The 19,877-nt window shown below is 38.2% G+C and overlaps 1 protein-coding gene across 1 annotated transcript in view; it reads right to left on the bottom strand.

Annotated features, from left to right (window-relative positions):
• pard3ba (par-3 family cell polarity regulator beta a) overlaps nt 1-19,877 on the bottom strand; it is a 351,893-nt gene that overhangs the window by 270,573 nt on the left and 61,443 nt on the right. Inside the window, exon 3 of the mRNA XM_030155442.1 lies at nt 12,582-12,756. Coding sequence (XP_030011302.1) covers nt 12,582-12,756 — 175 coding nt within the window. The remainder of the gene's footprint in view (nt 1-12,581; nt 12,757-19,877) is intronic.

Raw genomic sequence — 19,877 nt, 5'->3', positions numbered from 1 at the left:
CCATCAATCCTCCCACCTCTGCAGGCCTGAAACCAACGACAGCGATGTGAAGGAACCCTGCAGGTCACCGACGCCGACCTCTGACACGGAGCGACCTCGGGAGGGTCAAGCGGTGACACGCAGGGGTCCGATATATTGATGAGAGCGGTGGTTGTAACTCCAGCAAAGGTCAGCTGCCGGTTTGGACGGTCGTAAACAAAATGGCCTCAGAGGGATTACTAATCAAAGGTGACTGGCCTGGTAACATGGGCTTTAGCATGTATTAGTGGGTCAAGGAGCCATCCCACAGCTAAAATACACATTTAAAAAGCATCCAAGCAGAAAATCTCAGACGTTTTCTTCCATTGAGAGTTAAAATAAGTGTCAATTTGCACCAAAGTGAACACTATATGGCTATTTTTTACAGTTTTGCTTGATTAAGGGGTTAAAATGACTTGTCTAATTTTGCTAAAAATCTGAATTTGAGTAAAAATAGGCTAACTATGCACTGGAAACCTAATCTACTACACAAAAGGCGATTAATTATTATGATCGATCAGTCAGTATCAACAGAGGTAGCGCAAATGGCTAAAATTAGGCAATTAGGGAAGGGGGATGAGAAAACCAGAGAAAACGCCTTTTCTGTATTTTTATTTATTTATCTATTTTTAAATCTTTAATTTTTTAAATTTTATTTTTATAGTTGTTCTAGGTCTTTTACTCTATTCTTGGATTTTACTCTGTTATTTTGGTTTTGATTTTATTTTTCTGTACAGCACTTTGGTCCACTGTGGTTGTGCTTTACAAATAAAGTTAGATTGGATACGTAAAGATATGCTTATATGTCAAATATTTGAGTATAGTTTTCATTTTTTTTACAATTTTAATTTCATATACCTAATATTTGGAACCAATATTCACTTTTAAAGTCTTTGAAAAGGTTCGTTAAGCATCTTCGTGTTATTTAGGCAATAAATTAAATACATTTTTCAAATTGGATTTTATATTTTTTGTCTGTTTTTAGCCTTTTCTGTTGATATAGTAGGTTCAAGTGGAAAAAATAATAGGCAGATGAGATAGATGAAGTTGTGCTGAAAAAAGATACCAAACATGGGTGTAATAAACATTTCTTTGTATAGTATATAAAGGTAAAATCAAAAGTACTCAGTTTGTTTTAGATGTTCATTTTAATACTCATGCAGATCCTAATAAAGTGAAACATGCATAATTCCTCGTCACAGTCAAAAGTTTTTTACAAATTATCTTTAAAAACCCATGATTGGTGAGTGTCTTCTTCCTGCTATACGTACTTGTATTTATGTGCAAATGTCATAGAATAAGATACAACACCTAAACAGCATTTAGCAAATAATATCTGAGATAGTATTGAGCTTAATAAATATAACACCTTCCAGTTGGATACAAACAAATTCAGCATATTTTTCCATATTGCACTTTTTTTCATGAGATGTTTTGGATTTTTTTGAAAGTGTAGAGTGAAAATGAAGTAAGATAAGACAAGACTTTATTGATCCCACCGTGGGGACATTTCACAGTTGACAGCAGCCACATACAAAAATACAAGTGCAAAGAAAAAGACAGATAGAAAAAAAAACACAAGTGAGAAATGAAATATAAAAGAAAATGAGAAATTTGGTAAACGCATTGTGTTTTTTTTTGTGATTTCTGAAACTTTATATAAAAAGAAATCTTGCTTTGCATTGTCATATAGATCCCGCAACTGTAGTTACTTTTGATTTGGTGCTTTTGTAGGAAATGTGCTTTTTAATTGTGTCCTGTTAGTCAGAACTGTGTAATCTGAATATAAGCAGTTGTGTTTGTCTCCGAATTACCTAAAATTCACCCATTATGAAAAAGAAGGACAGGAGAGGTTTCTATGGTGATATGAAAAAGCTAAATGATGACTTTATATGCATTATTCTGACTACTATCTCAGTTTTATTTTTGGTTTTAATCCTCAGGGGTCTGAGCCTATTTAGGCCATTTTGAGTACTTTTGATTTTGCCTTTATTTACTATATAAAGAATTGTTTACTATACCCATGTTTGGTATCTTTTTTTTTTCAGCATAACTTCATCTATCTCATCTGTCTTTTATTTAACACAAAAGGGCAAAAAACACAAAAAATATGAAATCCGATTTGCAAAAATGTATATACTTTATTGCATAAATAACATGAAGATGCTTTATGAACCTTTTCAAAGACTTTAAAAGTGAATATTGGTTCCAAATATTAGGTATATAAAATCAAAATTGTAATAAATTTAAACTATACTCAAATATTTGACATAAAAGCATATCTTTACATAGGTGTTTTCTCACCCCAGTTTCTGCATCCAGTTCAGGTGGGGGTCATCCTCACCCTTACCTATAATGCTAATGCAGTCTGTGGATTAGAATCTGCAGATTCGGCCAGTTTTTTTCGTTTTGAAAAAGGACAAAAAATGACGAAGATATAGACAGAAATATAACGCCCGTCCCACCTCATTTTCATACTTTTATTCACGTTTGTTTGCTCTGGTTGCAAAACATCATATCTCTGGTTGTATTTGCTCTATCAACATAAAAAAAAAAGTGGGAGAGTGTTTCAAGTCCACACTTTTGAATGACATTGTCCCCAGTGGTCTACGTGACCGATTTCCAACGCTACAACGTGTTGAAAATGCCATGTGATTCAGTCACAGGGCCATGACTGTGGACCCCTAAGGGTTAAAAGACAACATCAGGATCACAATATAATGGTTCTATTATGTTCATGCAATCCTGCTGTTTGTATTGTTTATCTTCATGCAGCATCAGTAAAGGTAATTGGTGCCAAATAAATGATGTTATTAAAGACAGACTTGACTAGACTCAGAGGTTCTGGAAGGTAGGACAGCTTTGAGCCAAATGCTGTCATAACACATTATTTATTTCGAACGTTAAAATAAGGTTATTATAACTGCGATGTAGACGAACCATGTCTGATGCAAAACAGGTCTGACGTTGAAACGACGCTAATGAATTCAACTCCTTCTGTGGACGACGTGGAGGGAAAACTCGGTCTGAATCCGGGCCCTCCGGCGGCAGCGTGGCATCTGCTGCCCTCAGGAACTAAACATCATTCATGCACGCTGCGCAATGGGGACATAATCTCCGTGTATTTTAAGATCACAATCATTTCCTGACGTGTACTTTCCAGCTGAAAGGGTGGAGAAGACGGCGACGCGCTGAAACTTTTGGATGTATTTTCGGTTCGCTAATTTGACAGAACTGCTACACCCGCAATCACAAGGTAGGCTGCGACTTTAAATAGACCCCACCCTCCAGTGACCAGTCGCACCGTTTCAAGGGTAGAAAAACCAACGCTCACACGCTGAGAACACCAAACGTATGTTCCTCCCTTTGCTTCTGCTGAGATTTGTGTAATTGCAGAGACCCTGAAGAAGGCTTGTGAACCTTGCCAGCTTTGTGTTTATCTGCCTCCGACTCTCCATCTGCGGCTCTATGACTAACTAGGCTGCTTATGCAATTCTGGGAACACAAGGGTTTATTTTAAGAAATTCCTCTTGTTTTCAGTTCTGAGAAAGTTCTGCTAAGGCTGCAGAGCTAGTTCACTAACAGGGCAGGAGGAAAACAAGGATGCATCATGTTTCTGTCTGTGTGTCGGCGTACACACATCAATCAATGTGTCAGACTGTTTGCATTTGCATGTGCAAGTACGCATGTGAGACAGTATGTAGATATATTTGTTAGAAACACTAATCGCTTTTCCATTGACCCTCAAATTGCACAAATGTAACTTGCGCACAAAAATTTACCTAATGGAAAAACAACAATTTCGCCATAAGCCTCATTTTTCAATTAAAAGTTTTTGCGCTGGCAAGAGGTGTTTTTCTGGGCGTATCGCAAATGGTATATCACACAAAACCACAATTGAAAGATCTTTTTTCACAACTAGAGTCAGGTGAATTAAAAAAACAGATGTTGATGGACATTACAACAAGCAAAGAAGAAGAAGAAACATATCGCGGTATGTGTGGACACACCAGGAAACCCAATCATTTTTTTATTTAGTACGAGATAGAGGGGTAATATATAACAATAATAATGAATATATCTGTAAATCAACACCATTTTTACGTTCATCACCATGTTTGTGGTTTGACTTCTCAGGTCATCTCGCGATGATAAATAAACAAATCATCGCATTTGTGATTTAATGGAAAACCCAACATTATGCACTTCTGTTTTTTCGACATTTAGTAAATATCGGTTAAGTTTTGCGCAGATGACGAATGGAAAAGCAACTACTAACTGTGTGTGTGTGTGTTCATTTATATTTGTATGTGCGTGTGTTTCTATGCCACAGGCCGAGGCAGTCTTGTTTTTCTGGTGAATCAATACAGCATCCCAGCTCAGCCTGATCATGGGATGATACGATAAGGACTCCTTTCCTAGAAGTGTGTGTGTGTGCGTGTGTGTGCGTGTGTGTGTGCGTGTGTGTCCATGTAGGAGCAGATCAATGCTGGTCTAATCATCCCACTGGGGCAGTGTGAAGTCCAATCACCCTGTTCAAACAAGCAGCCCCACCTGACACACAAACACTTTGATGCCTGACTGATTACTGAATTACTTCTCGTTGTGTCCGCCACCACTCAGCGCGATTACACGTACACCATAACCAGATTATTGCGGATCATCAGATTTAGGTAATAGTGTGATTAAAGCATTCACATGGTTTGCAGTAACCTAATTTCCCCAGGAAGCCCTGTTTACATGATTTGTTGAAGAACGACTGAACGTCTGGAAGGATGTGTTTCAGACGATGTGACAGTCATTTTCCACAGTTTGCTCATTATAACCATGTTAAAATCATCTGACAACACCACAGCATCCTGGTCTGCAAAAACACCGAGTTGGAGTTTCTAATTGTGTTCAGTACTCATCAGGACATACTGTATCTCATAACTCATTTAAAGTGTCGCCATAGTCGGTGGGTTCATTCTCAGTCAATGACCACAGTTAAGCTAAACAGCATGTGTTTAGTGTTCTTAAGGTCTAACAAACTAAATGTAGTGTACAATTTCAGTAGGACTGATGTATCTAATGAAAAATGTCCAATGCACTTATTATATTCAGTACTTTTTTTTTTACATCAGAGAACCATAGTTTATTTATACTCACACATAGTTCTTTTTTATATGCATATTTATTCTATCATGTATATATTATCCTGTATATACAGTGCCTGTTTGTATTTATTGCTGCCACCTACTGAGCCAACTGCATCGAAATTTCATTTTTGATGTAAAATCTGGAATGACAAATAAAGTCTGTCTAAGTTATGGTGTTCAATACTATACTAATACTTCAAGGACAAAATACAGTTTGTAGCTATATCTAAAATTTCTCAACTGATATATCCAGATTTTGTGACTTTAGTTCGTAACTTATTTGGATAACATGAGGTATTCTTAGTTCCATGCATTATTATCCTTGTTTTATGTGTTATTGTCCACGTCTTGAAGTATTTTATGTATTTTAAAGTTTGGAATACATAAAATACTGCACACTTTAGAATCTAAAGTGACGTGGGCACCATTACATGTACAGTATTACTGTCCCTGTACTTATGTATTTTGTGTAATAAGTATAACCGTGCAATTATCTTCTGTCCTGCAATGACAATGTGGTATTTATTCAATATTTACCAAAAATAAATGCACTATTTTTACATAGACCTGGTTCATGGGTATACATTCTGTTTTATAGATATACATACTGTTTTTATAGGAAATACAAACCATTTTTAGTTTTTATTCTGCTAAGCTGTAGTCTTACACTACTATGTTAAATTGTAAATTTTGTATAATATTTTCTCATGTTATTTTTTAGTTTTTGTAAATTTATATTCACTCTATTCTTATTTCTGAAGCACTAGAGTATGTAAATATTGCTGCACTGACTGAAGTTGCACAATGACAATAAAGGCAATTCTATTCTATTCTATTCTATTCTATTCTATTCTATTCTATGGGTCTTTTGTAGTTGCTGTTACACCTGCTCTTGTGGTTTGTGAAGAAAAGAAAATGAGAAATAAATACGCAAGCTCATGTCAAACCAGCAAAACAACAAACCTACACAAAACAAGCACACAGTGTTCTTAGAGTAAGCTATTCAACCATTTTTTACTAGTCACTATCTTGCCTTCACCATGCTTTTCCGGTGCCGTTTAAAGTGCAAATTTAAGGTCCAAATATGTCATGTTTCTGCGTGATGTCGCGCCTTTCATTTTGCATGTTTTACACAGTGCCTCTATGCTTACTGTCACTTTAATGTGTAGTTTTATCCAACAGTGATGACCTGCTGGTTGGCATCTATTTCTACACATATAATAATAATAACACGACTGCACACGCCTCAGAAACGAAACTATTTGATCATGTCTTTAATACGTTTGTAGCTAACAGTCCGCACACTTTTGATGCTATTAAATTGCGTATTTTTGCAGGTATACAATCACGTTGCAGTGCGATTAATCATGTAGCAAACTCTGGAATAAAAATGTACCCATGCTCATTAGGAACATGTATACTTCACATGCATATTTACTTGCCGGCTCCCTTGCCTCTGCTGTTACATTTCTACGTTTCTTGGTATATAATCACCGGTGGATAAGAGGGAGATCACATGCATCTTATTCTAGCACTGCATTAAGACACTTATTAGCATATTACTAACTCATATGACCCATGTGTGTGCATAAAACATGCTTTATTGCACTTATTTCATCTGTTTTCTGGTTTGATTGCATATAGTCACAGAAAAAATTATTAGACCACCCGTGTTTTCTTCAATTTCTTGTTCATTTTAATGCCTGGTACAACTAAAGGTCCATTTGTTTGGACGAATATAATGATAACAACAAAAATAGCTCATAAGAGTTTAATTTCAGAGCTGATATCTATCCATTTTCCCATGGTTTTCTTGATAATAACCAAATCATTTCAGTTCTTACATCAATATCTATGGCATTGTATTGCCAAAAACAGTGCTTTTAGGCATTCCATGTTTTCTTTTCTGTCCATGTTAGTCACATGATACACACAGGAGTTAGTACTTGATTGCATAACCATTGTTTTTGATGACTTTGATGGTCTAATAATTTTTTCCGCGACTATATAATTGTCGTACTGTGCACCTTGTCTATACAACCCATACAACTCATCACAGCTACAACCCTTTAAAGACTGCCATTATAACAGGCTGAATAGGTGTCTTCATGCTTTCTTTGCAATTAGAAGTGCCAGAAAATGTCTTTTGTGTCAATTCTTTTGCAAGTTTGTTTTCAGAATGAACTTAACTTGCAATATCTGGTCATTAATTATCATTTTTATAAATAAAAAACACTGTGTTCTTGAAGTTTTTGGCATGTTTATTATCAGAAACAACTGTAAATGTAAAGATTGCAGAAATAAACTTTCAACTCTTTTACATCTGCATTGCATAACCATTGTTTTTCATGACTTTTGATGGTCTAATAATTTTTTCTGTGGCTGTAGATATACCGAATAAATCTTTATCATACATATGTGCTGTATGTGGCGATTGATTTTGTCACACTGTGCTACATAAATGTGATCTAACACACTCTTAGAACCAGCACCGGCCTTCCCAGGAGTAAATGGGTGACCAGTTTGGTTATTTAATTTGCACTTTGGGGCCCTTTTGTTATAGTGTGTCTGTGCGAGTGCATGTCTGAATGACAAAAGCGGCCTTATTGCATCAGTCTGGGCCTATATGAAGGGATGTCACAGGGTCACATCATAACTAAGTTAGTCAGGGTTCAACAGGGCTGCAGAGAAGGGTGGGTAATGGGGGGTGGCAGGAAGAGGTCCCACTGGGTTAAAGACTGGGTGGAACGGGTGTGGCGAGAGGGGGGGTGGAATTAGTGCATTCATGCCGGGCCGGACCCCAGGCATGCTAACAGTGCTATAGTGCTAATCTAGTTAAAGGTGGAAGCCATGCGGAGAGTAGGGCAGGAGGTGGGCAGATAGGAGGATGAGGCGGGCGGTGAGGGGTGACGGGTCACGCTCCTGGGAGGGGGGGTTGAGGAGCTGGATGGCAGGTGGCTGAAGCTGAATAGTAGAGTAGGGCCAGAGAGAGCAGATAATAGGGATGTGGGTAAAATTGGAAGGGGGAGAAGGATGGAGAAGGGTAGGTGTGTGTACTGGGGGGTTTCAAACTGTTCCTTTACAGCTAACAGATGGAGAAAGTGGGAAAAAAAAAGGATAACAAGGCAGTAAGACAGTGCTGTGATTACATTCAACCACATCCTGTCATTCAAGAATTAATCAACGCAGAGCAGCGATGGAGAGAAGAATTAACAATTGAGGACAAAAAAAAAAAAAAAAAAAAAAACACGCTGTCAATTATTTACAGTAAAGCGTTTCTGTAGTCAGCACAGATGCAGCCCAGACAGAGCAGATATCTCCCCAGATGCTCCCTCAGGCTTGTGACTCACTGGTTTTATGATGATGTTTCCCACTGGAAAAGCACCATGACCCACTAACTTGTCCACTTTACTTCCCATATGCATCAACTCGGAGATACATTTTTACACTGTCACATGTATCTTCACAGACACGGTTGGGTCGAACATAAACATCCTTGCCATCCCGAACAGAACGCTACATTATGGATAGGGTACAGTATGGAGCTTTCCAACACACTGATAAAAAGGTGTCGACCTATTTTTAGCATCTGCCGCAGCCAAGAAGCATCTGTTATCAAGTCATTGAGACCAAAAGCGACAGAAAGTTAGCTGACCTCTAAAGAGTAAATGCAAAGTCACTGCGTATGTTAATATCAGAGGCAAAATGTCCAGGGTTTAAGAGGAAATGGGATGTTTTCATCAGTACATAAACGAACAACATAAGAATCACATGTTTTTGTTGCATCCACTATGTTGCTGTCATGTACAGTTTCCACATTCCTGTTCTTTTTTCATTTTTAACCCTACAGTATCCACGTGCGCCTTTTAGGCACAGTTTGCACTTCGTGTTAAAAAAACTTCATATTATTTTTCACAATTTAAATAAGGTTAGAATTCAAAAGTTGTTCGTTTTTGCATGATCTTTAAAATTCTGGCCACCAACTAAAATTTGCACATTGTAAACAAAAGAAAATTACAAGACTAGCATCTGTCTCCCGAGTGTGCCTAAAACGCACTATTTCTTCCATTTGATATGTATGATTAGGGCTGACCTTGATTTACAAAAATAAAATCAAATTAGGGCAGAAAAATAAATCAATATATAATACTTAATAGTTTGATTTATAGGTGTTATATTGAAAAAAAAATCTTTTGTGTTTTTTGCATCCAAAAAAATGGTTTGTTTACATTACAAACATGGCATTTAAAGGGTTAAAAAATGTTACAATTATTGAGTATTTGGTATTTTAATTTACGGCTCAAGTTGATGAAATAGAAAAAAGTGTAAAAGAATTAAAAACAAACTGTATGAAAATTTTTTGACATTATTCCACAAGTATGCCAAAAAGGCACGCTTGGTGCTTAGTAAGGGCCTTACTCGACGGGATACTGGAGGGTTAAGTGTTAAGGTACATTACTGTCGCCTACTATTTCAATAGTGGATACTGACTTGGAAAAATCTACACTAGTGAAAAAACATGGCTTTCACAAAACAGCAAACAGTAAAGATGACATATTTAATCTTTAACCCATAAAGATCCAGTGCTACTTTTATATCAGTTCCAAATTACCTGTCCTATGTGATTTATCACCATTTATTGCAATATTATCTTCTTTATGTTGCATTTTTTTTAGTGTAAATCAGGCACTTTCCTATAATTAATTCACTAACCATGTCAATGTTCATTAAAGCTCAGATTAAAGTTGAAGGTTATTTTATTACAAACAGAGAAAACCGAAGAAAAAGTGACTTTTTCAGTAAATCTATCATTAATTGTCCATAAACCAAGTATCTCCATCTGCTATCATTGATCCAACTCCATGGGTTTAACTGGTGAATCAATGTTGACGGTGTTTCCACGGTAACTACGGAGCCTCTGAATGTCCAAATGGGTCATATCTGATGACCATGAAAAGATGAAAAACTGTAGTTTGCACCAATTATTTACATGGATAGATAGGATTAGTGGATCAACAGGTGTTAAACATTTACATCAGTAGATGGTGGATGTTTGGGTCTTTATGAGTTACACACAGTGGAAACTACCCATGGTGCATCTGTCCATATGGAATCCATTACCATAAAAAGGTGATTATTAATACCACCTTTTATTTGATGCTTTTAAGTCTGATATTCAATTCTATTAGTGATAATGAGGTTTCTCTACCTGGAACTGTTAATAGTGCTGGTATTTCTCCACTTGTTTGGTTGACACATGCTCATAGTTCCAGTTCGTACAATGTAACTCATTGTAAACTGCCCAAACCGGCCTTTAGAAGCTTTATAACTGTCCTCCTCCAGTCTTGTTGCTAATTCTTCTGCCTTTTCTGCCTTGAACATACTTTTCATTCGTAAACTGTACCCCATGATCACATCAAAAACGGAGGAAACTGAAGAAAACGTGACTTTTTCAGCAAAGACGTCAATAACTGAATGTAAAACAAGTGTCTCCATCCACTATCTTTTATCAAATTACATGGGTTTTACTGGTGAATCAATGTTGTAGAAGATGACGGTGTTTCCACGTACACTACGGAGCCTCTGAACGTCCAAATGGGTCATATCTGATGACCATGAAAAGATGACAAACTGTATTTTACACCAATTATTTACATGTATTGATAGAATTAGTGGATCAGACAATATTAAACATTTTAGATCAGTAGATGCTTGTTGTTATCAGTGGCTGTTTGGGTCTTTATGAGTTAATAAATTGGCAACATCAACATATACAACCATAAATCACTAACCATTATGTTACTTTCATGTAAACAGGTGTGGATATGATATGACTCTTTTATATATAACCCCACCCTGAATAGGCTTGTTTTTATTAAGTGACAATATGACTAAAGCATTAATTTACAACTACAGTTATCATTTCTCTACGCATGTCCATCACCCTGATAGTGCAAAGAATAAAAATATGTCCTTTAAGCAGATTATATAGCATATGAGATGAAACTGTCCTATTAAACTCTCTCCAATGAACACAATTCACAAGAAATATATCATATAATAGCCTTTCTCTAAAAGCCAGAGATACCAAATGAACAAGCATTAACGTTTTAAGTCAGCGTAAAGTGTGAACAAAAACAAGAGCGAACTAAGTAAAGAATGTGAGGTGATGACAACGGGATTCAGCATCTGTTTTTACACAGCGTCAACTTTCAGCACAAACTCCGTCTTTACACTGTAGGTTTAGCATACAGCTGTGAAGAAACATATTTTCTGACACACACACACACACACACACACACCGTCTGCTGCCTCCACTTTCTCACATGTGCAACGTGAAAGTGTTGATTGAGCTTTAGCTTTAGCTGCTTTGTTAGGTGTTCTTGCTAAACTCAACTCCAGCATCAAATATTCTTACATTACAACTCATGTCTGTACTACTCTACTAGGAATGTTAGATATTTAGTCGAAAAACTGCTAAATTTATTCAGTTCAGAGATTTTACCTTCATGTAACAACCTGTTAGCGTTGTCCAAAATGAATTTATGTATTCAGTCGAACTGTCTGAGACTGTATATTCGTAGGATTTATAATTTTTATTTGGTACTTGTCTTTTTTGTTGCATTTTTTGAGTATTTTCTCTGATCAATATAGTTTTTTCTTCCCTTAGTGTTAGGGTTAGCCTGTATCAGCTGAACACACACTCTTCATCACATCCCCGTCCAGACATCACATGTATATGATGTCTTTAACAAGGAGACTGATTAAGAGTAATGAGTACATTATTGTACTGTATATAAAGGACTAACGTTTGGAGGTTAATAACATTTAGCCCCTGGGGATTTGGAACCAATAGGAGATGAGGGAGGTGTCAATTGAGATTGAGTTTGGGTTGCAACAATATTTCCATTTCAACCCCCCCCCCCAAAAAAAAAAACTTCAATTCATTCTGTGTTAATGAGGATTATAAAAAAATAGAAGAGACTGAGGACTGTGTGTGCAGTCTTATTTGTTAGATATTTAATGTATGTTTATGATTTTACCATGAACAAACCTGTGATTTATACATGCAAAATGTTTTTTTTCACTTATTCCAGATGAGAAACTTGCATAAAAGTGGTAAGAAATGCCATAAATTTGTTCTTTTCATTATTTATGAGGGCTGATGTGAGTTGAGTGCAATGATTTGAAGTGTTAAAAACTTTGAGAAACACTGGTCTGAACAGCAAAATTACCAAATAGTTGTCAAATTTTTGAGGATACTTAATGACAGTTAACTTTGATATCATATGTGTATTTTTTTCTATTTCAAGCCACATTTAATACTTCAGAATTTGGTTACACAACAATCTTACACGTTAAACTTTTAAGATAAATCCCGTGCTTGGATTAAATGAAGTGTCGACAGGTGCAGATCTGACGTACTTGCTTTGAGGATGGCTTCATTCACTTCGATTTCTCCACGGCCCCGATCCTGGTACTGCAGGTGGGAATAGTAGTGGAGTGTGTCTGGGGTGGGACTGGAGCTGGAGTACCCGTTGGACATGCTGTCTCGTGGACTGTCCGCCCTGTCACGCTCGACTTCAAACACCGCCACCAGCTGAGGGTTAAAGAAGACACACACACTAAAAGTCAAAACTATGTCAGAAATATTTTAAATACCCAACAGAACATGTACATGAGCTGAAACGAGCCAGGCTTTCCAAAAACGCGGAGCCAGGTTATAAGCAGCTTGACTCTAGCATGATCACAGCGAGGCTTTTATGTGATTTATCTTGCCAGCAGTGGGGATGCAACCTGCTTCATTCTGCCAAGTGTGCAGATGTACGAGTAGAAGGAGAGCAAACGGGGCTGGATTCACAGCTCATTCACTTTCAAACCACTTACAGCGCATAAAACCCCGGCAGATGCCACTTCGGCAACACAATAACTTTTCGAACAAAAGGAGAAAATGTGACCAAACAATCTTGCACACATACACACACACACACACACACATATATATCTATACACACCACTCAGATGCTAGCAAGCGGACAGGCGAGGTGTGTACGTATGAAATTAGCAGTCAAATCAGATCTGACACGAGAATGAGAAGCTGTCAAACACAATGACACGGCTGCCACAATGAGACGGCGGGAAGGGATGGGGCGGCCAAATGAACAGGGGATGGAGGGCAGGGGGACGACAAACAACCCTAATTGAGACAGGGACATGATGGCAGATAGAGCAAAGGGGACTCTGTGTGTGTGTGAGAGTGTGTGTACGGTGAAGGGCTATGCTATCGCAGCTACATGGTTTGATAAATGGGCGCGTGGCGGCGTGACGCTCTCATTAGACGCTGCTGGCGAAGGAAATGACCACTTAATGAAAAGCAATAACCGCAATGGAACAAGGGATGGAAATAAAACAACAGACGAGTGGAGGACGTCAATTAACAACAAAAGGGGTGCAGAGGTTGTACGTGTGTGTCTGTGTGTGTGAGCGTTTGTGTGTAAACAATAAGCACCGAAAAGGCCGAAAGATGCACATCATCCATCACTCCATGACGCCCCCTCTCACCTCAGCCTCCCATGATTCAATATCTGGGCGACACCTGGCCATGCAAAGGAGGTTGGGCTTCTGCTTTGAGTGTGTGTGATACATTAGGGAGAGTGGGTGCGAAGAAAGATGAGGAATTGAAAGCTGAAGTGAGGAAAAGAAAGAAAACAATCTGATTGCGCCGTGTGATGGATGCTTTGCCGGCTCTTTCTCTTTCCTTTATCTGCTTTGCTCCCTCTCTCCTTATCTCCTTCCCTCCCCGGCTTTCCGACTCCTTCCCTCCGATCTCGCTGACAGCATCAATCAAAAGGCGAAGTCTCACAGCGTAATGCGATGTGCGCACATACACACTGACGCTTCCCTCCGAAACGATTTATTCTTTTTGAACAACAACTTCGTTTAATGTGTGCAGCTCTGATGATGATGATGATGATGATGATTTGCTTTTCGGGAGTGTTTTTTTTTTTTTTTTTTTTTCCGAAGCTGACACATGCAGAGAGTGGGGCTGATGAAGGCCGCCCTGCTGCTTCCACACATCACTCAATCACACACACTCTATCAACAAAATGAATCGTATATTGGTTCATTTGGAACAAGTTGAAGCAAAGAAAAAACCTCGGGGGTAAATGTATGTCAGAGTTGATGAGAACTTTCCATCCTTGATGCAGAAGTGAACCCCTTGCACTCCACCCACGATGGAAATTTGGATAGTAGGTATGGAAAGTGGGTGGGGGTGTGGATGATGTGTGAGGGAGTGCGGGAGGGAGGAGCTGCACAGTGGCCAAGGTCAGAGAAAATGGATGTAGCCTAGTCTGGGGCTCCGCTAGCAATTGTGGACCCCATGAAAGATACATATTGTGGGCCCTTCATACAATTACATATCTTGTCGATTTATCGGAGCTGGGGGGGGTATGCACATTGGGTAGGGGCAGTAGTTATAAACATGGATGTACAGTCCATAACTAACATAACTAAGTGAAATTTAACATGCTTTCTACGTCCGATTCCCGGCTTCCCGACTATTATACAGCAGATCTTACACGAAATTTTCACAACTTCTACCCTGTATCCACTGGACCCCCTCCACTGCTCTATGCCCCCCCCACCCCACAGAAATGCTAGGCCCCATGAATTTACCCCCTTTACAGCGCCCCAGAATGTAGTAACACACACATTAGAGGTCTGATGCTAGTGAAGATGTCAAATAGAGTCGGATGATAAGACGGTGTGTAATGTAGTTATTCAGATGTGGATTCGGATGCTTTTCTTTGCTTTTTTTTTTTAAACACTTCATTTGGACAAATAGTGCAAATCAAGCAGAAAGACAGGTGAGACAAAAGGGATGAGATGTAGCAAATGGCCCACGCTTAAGAGGCCGCCTAGGAGTCTTCATGTTTTCTTTGCAATAAAAGTGTCAGGAAATGTTTTTTTTGCCAATTCTTTTGCACCTTTATTTTCAGGAAGGACTTAACTTTCAATATCTGGCCATTAATTGTCATTATTATAAGTCATAAAGGCTTAAAACAGTGTGTTTTCACCCACATATTTTGGCTTTGTTAAGTGTAGTTAAGTGTGTTTTGGAGGGAGGTTTTTAAAATGAACATCCCATAAAAGTTCACAGTGATAATACTGGGAGTAATAGCTGAAGGTCTGGGTAGGAGGGCAGATAAATACCTCTTGAATATATTATTCACTGCTGCCACAACCTCCTAAGACCCAGCTATGGGTTTTCTGTCCACATTTGTGGACAAGAGTTTCACAACTTTATACAAAAAAAAAAAAAAAAAGAAAACTGTCCACCACAAAGGACATTCCATATAAATTTTAAAAACTGCATCTGAAAAAACTGTTGCATGATGTTTCCAATACAGGCACTTATTTAATAAAAAACAAAAAAAAGCTTGTACTTTGCTGACATTTCCTGCGACTTATGAGGTTGAAGTCTATAACTATCAGATGGATGAACCCAGACCCTCCCTCATACAATACATGGATCTAAAAAGTTTGGGATATTTATCGAATGGAACAGATCACATTTTTACTAAGCTTCAGAAAACCACCTTTGCTAAAAGATGGGACCCTATGTTAACTTTATTGCTGCAATAACAATATTTATTAGTGATACATAACCTCATGTTGTATATCACATGCTGTCATCCTGCTTCTGATTAGGATTTATACCTATAACCTTATATTCTGGAGGGGATATTATCTATGTATTTGCTGTGATTGTTATTATTCCCTTTCATTTCCATCCTATATTGCCTGTGGAGGTTTGTAAAAATACACATACAGCTGAGAAAAAGGAAAAGAAACTTATTGAACTGTATTTAAAAATACACATTGTATTGTACTGATAAAAAAAGAAAATGTAATAAAAACTAAGTTAAAAAAAAACCTAGTGTGTTTCATTTAAAAAAGAATAGCAGAGTCTGATTTACATAGATATTTTAGAGTTTTATCAGTGGGAAAAGGTGATTTATGTATTTTACAGCTCGGACAGGGCAAAATGGGTCAATGTAGTTAATGGAAATACTGCACATAACGTACATGAAAATGTGGACTTGTTTACTTAATGTGCATATTGTGAGGGTACAAGAAGTCATCACACACAGAATGAGCCACAGAATCAGAAAACTACACACTACACCATAATGAAGGATGTATGTCTACATAAATTAAAAAAAAAAAAAAAACTTGTGTGAGTAGTCACTTTTCCATTGATCCTCAAATTGTATGAATATAACTTCCGCATAAAAATTTGCCTAATGGCAAAATGACAATTTCACCCAAACTCTCATTTTTCAATTAAAAGTTTTTGCGCTGGCAAGAGGTTATTTTTTTGGGTGTAGCGCAATTGGTATGTCATACAAAACTGCAATGCAAAGACTTATTCCCACAACTAGAGTCACCTAAATTAAAAAAAAAACGGATGTTGAAGGACGTTACAACAAGCAGAGATGAGTTTGGACACACTTGGAAACCCAATCATTTTTTAATGTTGTATGAGATACTGTAGAGGGGTAATATATGATAATAATGAATGTATCTGTAAATCAACACGATATTTACGTTTGTCGCCTTGACTTTTTGTGGCATTTCGAGATAATAAATAAACAAATCATATTTGGGATTTAATGGAAAAACCGACATTACGCACTTCTGTTTTTTTGACATTTAGTAAATATCAATAAAGTTTTGCACAGATGTCCAATGGAAAAGCGACTAGTGATGTCCACTCACTGGGAGAGGTGGGCTGCATATCCCTCCTTAACATCTAAATACAAATATAAATATAAGCTTCTGATGTCTTGAGAAATAATTTTGGACCCATAAAATGCGTACAGGGGTTGGACAAAATAATGGAAACACCTTACAAAATCAACAAAATATAATTTAATATGGTGTAGGTCCGCCTTTTGCGGCAATTACAGCCTCAATTCTCCGAGGTATTGATTCATACAACTTGTGAATTGTTTCCAAAGGAATTTTAAGCCATTCTTCAGTTAGAATACCCTCCAACTCTTTTAGAGACGATGGCGGTGGAAATCGACGTCTTACTTGAATCTCTAAAACTGACCATAAATGCTCAATAATGTTGAGGTCTGGGGACTGTGCCGGCCATACGAGATCCTCAACTTCATTAGAATGTTCCTCATGCCATTCTTTAACAATTCTAGCTGTATGGATTGGGGCATTATCATCTTGAGGTGAAGGTGTTTCCATTATTTTGTCCAACCCCTGTACATGTGGTCGATATTAACACCAGCATTGACATGTTTCTGTATCATGCAGCTCTGTTAACTTCACCCTATTCCCTCTTTATTATAAGAGTGAGATGAGCACACACCACCCTGTGAAAACACGGAATCTCTTGCCACACCTAAGCTTAGGCAGCTCTCGACAGCATTTGATCCTGTACTTGTTGAGCACTTTTTTTTACTTGAGACATGGTGTAAGTTACTAGAACGGGCAGATGTAGGCTAACAAACTGCCAACACAGCTGACAGCTGACGGGTGCTGACGAGGGTCAAACTGAGGTGTGAAGAAGTGCGTCAGCATGTGAAAACGCTGATGGCAAATTCTCACTGATTCGATTACTTGAGCAAACAGAAACAAGCAGAGTTTTAACCCAAAGCAGCGGCGGCTTATTGGTAAATCTGAGTAAATAAACCTTAAAAGGATCAGTTTGACCAAAATCGGTTAGCGTAGCTGTTTACAATTATATTTGATCTTGTGGTTGTGAAGCAGCTTTACTTAAAGAACTACCACACAAGCTGCGTTTAGACGCCTCATGACTGATTATTTTTCAGGTGAAGATCTTTTCTTGCAGATACGATCATTAATACTGTGAAACAATATTTACAGCCGCTTTAAACGAGCTTATTTTTCCAAAGTGCAGAGTGGTTGGAATATAATCCTTCATAGATCATACAGACATGCTTTTTTTGGAGAACTCGCTGCCCCAGGATAAAGAACAACACCTTGAACGGTTCAAAGTGTGTTTGTTTAACACGCAGGTTTGTCTCTGTCCCTCCTGACTCAGATTAGTATTCTAGGAAACAAATCGCCTTATTTTTCCTGCTGCGTCTGTGGGGGGATATTGATATGGACCTGGGGAGCCTGCATGTCAACTACTGCTGAATAATGTGACCCCTTTGTCTCATTTCCATAACACACACAAACACAAACACGCACCCTGATACTGCTGCCAAATACAAATAGCTAAACCTCTTATATTGTCATGTTATGATGGTGTGTAAATCACAGTGTGTGTAACCAACGTGACCAGACTAGCTGGGAGGAAGAAGTGTGTGTGCACCACAGCCAAAGCTATTATCATGACATACATGAAAGCCATATATAATACCACGCGTGAAGCAGAGAGCGAGATAAACACTGTGACTGTGTGCTTCCTCGCCTGTATACACTGCCTAAGGCGAAGAGTTGGAAAATGTTGCGATGCATGTGCCCCACAGCAGACAAATGCTTTCATATTTTAGTCAGTTTCATAGAAAGGCAAACATACGCCCACTCACACTTGTCCTGTATTACCCTTCGATTTTATTATTTCATTATTACTCATATTGATTATCTGCTCTTTTATTCAACAGCATGATAATAGTGTTTGATTTTTTTTTTTTTTTCTAATTCAAGGGTCAGGACTGAACGATACCAGTCTCGACCAAATGTTCATGCTCTTTCCTCAACAATACAAGCATTATTTTAAAGTATTCTCCACAACTTTGATAAGTCAGAGCACTGTGAATACTGAAATTACCATCAGGCTGGCAAACAACTTATTTTAAGACTGGAGAACGAATATTTTGTCTATACAACTAGACACAAATGAATGTGTAGGATGGACAATCTGGCGATGTTAATGTCAGTTTGGAAATGTACTGTAGCGTACAGATAGGCTGCAAACAGACAATGGGTTTCTCTATTCGCACAAATTCAAGATTCAAGAATGTTTATTGTCATTATGTGCACATAACGAACTTTTTCTTAGAGGTAGTTCTCAGCAAGTTAGACATAACAAGAGAAAATATCATATAAAAACACTCAAGAATATGTACATCAATATGAGAAACACTATGAGGGCACTTTCACACTGCGTACACCGAGTACAAGTGGGTGTTACAGGGTTGAAACAGTAGGTGGCGGTGTGGAAGGGATTCTGTTGCTATCCAACAAACACATAAGTCAAAAGAAGACAAACCCTTACATCATCAACTGAGCGACTGTTCTGTTCATTGGTCTACAATGGCGGCAATACTTTTCTATTATCCTGTTTGAGGCAAAGCGAAGAAGAGCGACCTTTGTTGTCCCTGATATAATTGAGGACATCGCCAAGTGATTCGGTTGGTAAGGCGAGCCCTAGCTGCGCGGATCCGAGGTATTTTCAGGAGACAACAGGAGCGCCGTCTATGGTCTTGTGGTGATGATGTCACTTCCTGTCTCAGACATGGATCACTTTCACACTGCAACATACCACGCTGGAGTCCACACAGTCCACACCCAGGACTACCTTCTCAGCTGGACTTGGGTACGGTACCTGAGCACGAAACGTTTGCATTCACATTGATAAAATTAAGCGGACTTTGGGGTCAAACGTACTTGGGTACGCAATGTGAAAGTGCCCTTGGTACATCAAGACTGTGTACAATGTGTAGAGAA

The sequence above is a fragment of the Sphaeramia orbicularis genome, chromosome 2, assembly GCF_902148855.1.
Source record: "Sphaeramia orbicularis chromosome 2, fSphaOr1.1, whole genome shotgun sequence".
In the NCBI taxonomy this organism is placed as follows: domain Eukaryota; kingdom Metazoa; phylum Chordata; class Actinopteri; order Kurtiformes; family Apogonidae; genus Sphaeramia; species Sphaeramia orbicularis.
This window is presented reverse-complemented; position numbering and strand designations above follow the sequence as displayed.